This window comes from Cariama cristata, unplaced genomic scaffold (genome assembly GCF_000690535.1).
Source record: "Cariama cristata isolate BGI_N322 unplaced genomic scaffold, ASM69053v1 scaffold658, whole genome shotgun sequence".
In the NCBI taxonomy this organism is placed as follows: domain Eukaryota; kingdom Metazoa; phylum Chordata; class Aves; order Cariamiformes; family Cariamidae; genus Cariama; species Cariama cristata.
Genome location: NW_009630411.1, coordinates 22,351 through 27,663, shown reverse-complemented (window position 1 = coordinate 27,663; position 5,313 = coordinate 22,351). Strand labels below are relative to the sequence as shown.

The following is a 5,313-nucleotide window of genomic DNA, read 5'->3' as shown; positions in this document are numbered from 1 at the left end:
GAGGCGGTTCGCCATTTTGTTCGGGGCGGGCTGTGGCGTATGGTGGGCGGTTAGCTCTGCTTGGTGCTGCTGTTCCGTGTCAGAGCGGCGTGTTAGTGGACTCCTCTGTAGGAGAAAGCTTTTTGCTCTAGTAAGAAAGGTCTGCAGGCACTGGAAAGGCTCACAGGGAGGAAAGGGACAACTGCAGTGTCTTGTAGGGCAGAGGGAGGAAATGAGGCAGGTCTGAGGCAGCAGCATGAGGTGGGATGGTATCAGGGAGAGAAGATCACTGACAACATGCTAAAAGCTCCTCTATCTGAAAAAGAGAAGCAGCTAATTCTTCTTTTGCACTGCCTCCTTTCCAAGTGTTGCTTCTCAGCTGGTAGCATCAACTTTCAAAATCTTGGCTTGCTTCTCCTATTAGGAGGGACTTGCTGTGGTTTTGCAAGCACTTAGGCTTAGGTACTATGAGCATACTGTGTTTAGGACGAAGAATAAAATTAGATTAACTCCCTGAGAGTCAAGGCTGGGAAGGTGCATAACTTTTTTGTGCCCTTTTTAAAAACTTTCTACTGAAGCACAGTTTGAACTGTTAATCCACCTTGAGGAACTAATAAGTGCAATTGAAAGACTTGGTTACATCCTGTTTTCAGGTATCTTGCAAGATGGAAATAGCTGAACCTATACTGTTTGTAACAATACTGAATTTAAGATAGGAGGCCTTGCTTTTGACTATGTAAGGCATGAATAAACTTGGAGTGCAGGTGGTTAGTTTCTCATCAGAATATGCTTCAATTTGAATATTTCCAATTTACAAGGCATTAAAAACTCAGATTTCTATGTGCTTCAGTGACTGAAAGATACAGTTGAGATTTTCAATCTTTGTAATTGGTAGGGAACATAAAAGCACTTTTGGAGGGTTGCTTGCATAGGAGATTTTAATAATCTGGAAATTTAAGCTTTGTGTTACTAGGATAACTAATAAAAGGTAGTGTAGCTGAATGTAAAAGTGATTAAACTTTTAATACTATTTCCCTTATTTAATTAAGAAAGTGACTAGACAGGGCAAAGAAAAAGAAAGAAGACGGTACCTGTGAGCTTGAGTTTTGCTTTCATCAAGCATAGTGGCACTCCCACACACATGATCTTCATCCGAGAGGTCAGGTGGATGAGATACTGAGCTCTTACTTTGAGGAGCTGACAGAGCAGAACCTGAACTGATGCTTCTGGAAGTCCCACGGTGCTCAAGGAAGTAATTAGTAATAATTTCAAGGAGTGTTTTCAGTGGGTTCTCTTTTGCCTATCCAAAAAGAAAAATAAAGTTCTTGGTGACTATTGAAACTCTTTGTTAGTCTTGCTGCAGCCTAAGATAGAGTATTCTTTTTACACTGTGCAGTTGCTGAACATATTAACTACTCTATAGAATTGGGTGCCTATGGGTGCATCCCAGATGTGACTGTACAAACAATCCAGGAAACTGGAAGATGTCAGCTAGAGAATGTCAAGAGGTTGAAGGTGATACTGTGTTAAATGAAGTAAGCATGATATAGAAAAGAAACTCCTACAGTCATTCCTTATTCTCATTTTAGCTAAACATTGCAAAGTATGGTAAAGTATGGGCTAGAATACACTTCTTCCAATGTTACCTGGTCAACTTCAGAAGAATGTAGAATCAACTGCAACTATTTTTAGTACCCGGCTTCAGTATTTGTGTTTCATCAGAATTTGGCAAGAAGCATGGACTCTAGAACTCTTTATATGTGCATGAGATAGCTCTTTGAGTATAGGGCAACACCCCACCCCACTTGTTTTTCTGTTTTTCAACAGTATGCTGGAAAATGTGACCTGTGTACATGAGCATTTCATTAAAAAAAACAACGAAACAAAACACATAGACATTTAGGACTTAAGTAAAAAGTGCTACAATTTCTGCTATAGTGATGTAACTACACTGGGACATTTTTTTTCAAGTGACTTCTTACTGGACAGTCGTGCTGCTCACCAAAAGCATTGTGCTTTAAGTCACAAGTGAAACGGACATTGTCCATTGATGTCCCTGTCATCAAATATTGCTGTCTACATTACATTTTGAAGAAAGATAAATGCTAGAAGGGTAATTTTGTCTGCCATGTCTCACATAAAGTTGCAAATAGAAATGGGCATGCAAGGGTACTTCCAAAATTGAATAATCTAACTATAATGATGGAAAAGCTGTTAAAGTGAATAACTGCTCCTGGTTTGCTGGAGGTTGTAGTTTGTAACGTCAGTTCATGAACTGCCAGGTTCTCAGCTTCGTGCCATGAGCTGCAATCTCACCTAAATGTTAAGCTCTCCATTCCTCAGAGAACTGCCAGTGTGTCCACAGCACTGCAGTACTAGACATGAGCTTGAGTTCTCTGCAGTTTGAACATACACTACAGTCTCGATCTGGCTGGCTTAGTTTCATGGTATCTGATACCACATTTTGGGGAGAACGATCTGTTTCCTTACCTTGTTCTGTTTATACAAGGAGTGCAGATGCAGGACATTTCGAAGTTCATTCCTGTTGTTGATGCTAAGTGCAGAACGTGGAAGCTCTCGGTCCATGGTACTGATGGTTTTCTTCAAACCCTGAGAAGGAAAAGTGTCAGATTTTAGAATATTTGAGACAGTACAACTTATTAAGTATTTTATTCTTGACTTTGTTGGATGTAATGTGAAGGTTCTGGATGGCAGTAATTAGTAACAAGCTAACCCTTAGAATCTGTATTTGAATGGTACAATCTTGCATTATTACTGACCACAGATTTGAAAATTAAGGTGGCTACGTTGTCTGTGAGATGGAAATCACCAAACATGAAAAAAAAAAAAGACCTCCATGCAGGTGACTTCAGCTGCTGAACAGCCTCATAAGACTGACTAGTCTGTATGAAGGCCCCTGCTAATACCTGGGCTTCTGGAACAAATAGTTCCAGAAATACTGTGTTTGCTTTTTCCATCAAGATGGGATACAGCTTTTCCTAAATGGGATTCTGACTTGGATAATTTCAGAGTCTGAATGTCAGATGTACTCTAGCTCTCAGTGGATTCAGAACAGGTTTCAGAATCTTTATCATGAGTTGAAGTTACTCCGATCAGTCTGAGGTTGGAAATCAGTCAATTCGCCATGGCATCAGCTTTGGAGTCTTCAAGCTCCCTCAACTGCTTTCAATCTGTAGACAGCATACATGGGGACTTCAGAGACAAAATGTATGGACCTCTCACTTTCTGGAGGGAGACACTGATTTATTGTGAAATGTCAGAGGCAGATCCCAAACTAATTTAAGTGGTACAACACCAGACCACTGTTTTCAAAGAGAAAGTCTCAATTCCTTCTATGAAGGGTTATCGTTACAAGGGAGGATTTGTTTTTCTGCAGATGGATTGTCTGGCTCAGATTTAGGGAACTGTGGACAAGTTGTGGTAAATAAAGGATTGTTATCAGAGTTGGCTCCGATATGTAGGCAAGATTTGAGGGAAGCAGAGAAACACTTGTGCAGAAGCATGAAGGATTATCAGTGCCCCTTGTTTTGACTCCAGAGTATACAGTATGAAATAGATGTGGCAATTCAAGTATAAGTTGCTATTGTAAGCTGTATGGTCTGTTTTACCAGCAGGGCATTCCCTTTCTTTTTATGCTTTTATTCAATTTTACCTTTAAAGATTTCTAACTCAGAGATGTAAATGTCTTTCATTTGAAAAATCTTTGCAATCAGTTGAACTGGCAGACTTGAGCCTCTCATACTTCTGGCAGTAAATGGAAAATAATGAATTCTGCATCTGAAAATATGTTGGCAAATGTTTCAACTTTGTTCACAAACATTGAAAATGTGCATTTGGAGACTGGATACAAAACAGATGAAGAAAATTGAGGTTTGTGTAGCACTTAGTAAGACAGTGGCTGTTTAATTTCTGGTACAAGCTAACTCATTCCTGACACTGGGGGACTGACCGGGCTGGACATCAGCAATATTTCCTTAGGATTGAACATAAATACAAGGTGATAGGTACTTTCACCTGGAAATGTGAAGGTGCCTCTTCTTCTGCTCAATTCCACACTTCCCCACACCTATGTACAGTACCAAGTTTCCTTTACAGCATTAAGTTTGTGAAAAATAAAACGATCTCTTTCCTCCCCTTCTCCCTGTCCCCTTCCCCCCAGATAAATCTGCTGTCTTCCAAACTATTACTGAAAACCGGAAAAAAAGAAAAAAAAAAAAACAACAGAAAAAAAACCAACAACAACAACAAAAAAACAACAACAACAACAAAAAAAAACAACAACAACAAAAAAACAAAAACAAAAAAAAATGTTACCGGTTTCTCTAGAACTGCTACCTTTTTTTTTTTTTTTTAATATTTGCCCTGGGAAGTTTTATATACCTCTTGAAACGCAAGGAAAACAGCAAGATAGGTAATTAATGAGAAGAAAAAAAAAAAAGAAACTGCGTTTCTTGATTTGATCTTGGGTTTTGCAGGCGTGCATGGGTAAGAATCGGGCTTTCTCAAACAAGGAGGAAGCTGGCTTCCATCTTCAGCAATACAAAGGCACTGTGGGAAATGTAGTGCAGATACGCGACAGCCTTGGCACGGTTCAGGTCTATCTGCTTTAAGGCTGGAAGAAGTCCCCCCTCTCAGCATTCCTCACTCTTTTAGCACTTAACATTTTTCATGTGTCATTCTCATTTGTACTAGCTGGAGAAAATCGAGACAAGTTACCTTTCTACTGAGAAATTCTCTCACCAGTGATGCAGCCACTTCTTCCACAAAGGAGTTGTCCATTTTTAGCCCAAAGTGTGCTTAGGGGGCGTATTCGTTACTTCATCTAACAAATCATTCGAGTCCACCGGCATTGCGGCTCTTCGGTGCGGCTTTGAACCGCTGCGGTCGCGGGGCAGCGGCGGGGCTGTGGGCAGTCCAGTTGCTGGAGGTATGTTGCTGTGGAGACCATGTCATCGGAAGCACGGAGAGCTCCTCCCCCTGGGAAGGAAGCCGATGGTAGACTTAAAATTGAAAGACCTTACGGTGTAACACTGCAGCAAGCATCTTGGTAGTTGCTTTAAGTAACAAAATTTGAGAAAGGGATGTTCAAATCTGAGAGAGGAGACAGTTTTCTGATATTTTTTTTTTTTAAGAAGCATACGTAGTTATTTGCAACCTGTGCTAATGCAACTTGTAACCATGTATGTTTAGTAAAACTGCACTCTCATATAAAACAAACAAACAAAAAATGCAGCTGCTAAATTAAGCTTAATCTGTCATGCTGACAACATCTCGGGTGGGAACACTTATCAACTGAATCCTTTCAAATCGTGC

The 5,313-nt window shown here is 40.2% G+C and overlaps 1 protein-coding gene across 1 annotated transcript in view; it reads right to left on the bottom strand.

The window, feature by feature from the left end:
* Positions 1-4,804, bottom strand: part of LOC104165762 (protein FAM188B-like) — a gene marked incomplete at its 3' end in the record, with an annotated part of 10,796 nt that extends 5,992 nt beyond the window's left edge. Inside the window, exons 1-3 of the mRNA XM_009705497.1 lie at positions 4,717-4,804; positions 2,470-2,589; positions 1,071-1,279 (exon numbers count right to left, since the gene is read on the bottom strand). Coding sequence (XP_009703799.1) covers positions 1,071-1,279; positions 2,470-2,589; positions 4,717-4,779 — 392 coding nt within the window. The remainder of the gene's footprint in view (positions 1-1,070; positions 1,280-2,469; positions 2,590-4,716) is intronic.
* Positions 4,805-5,313: the final 509 nt, after the last annotated feature.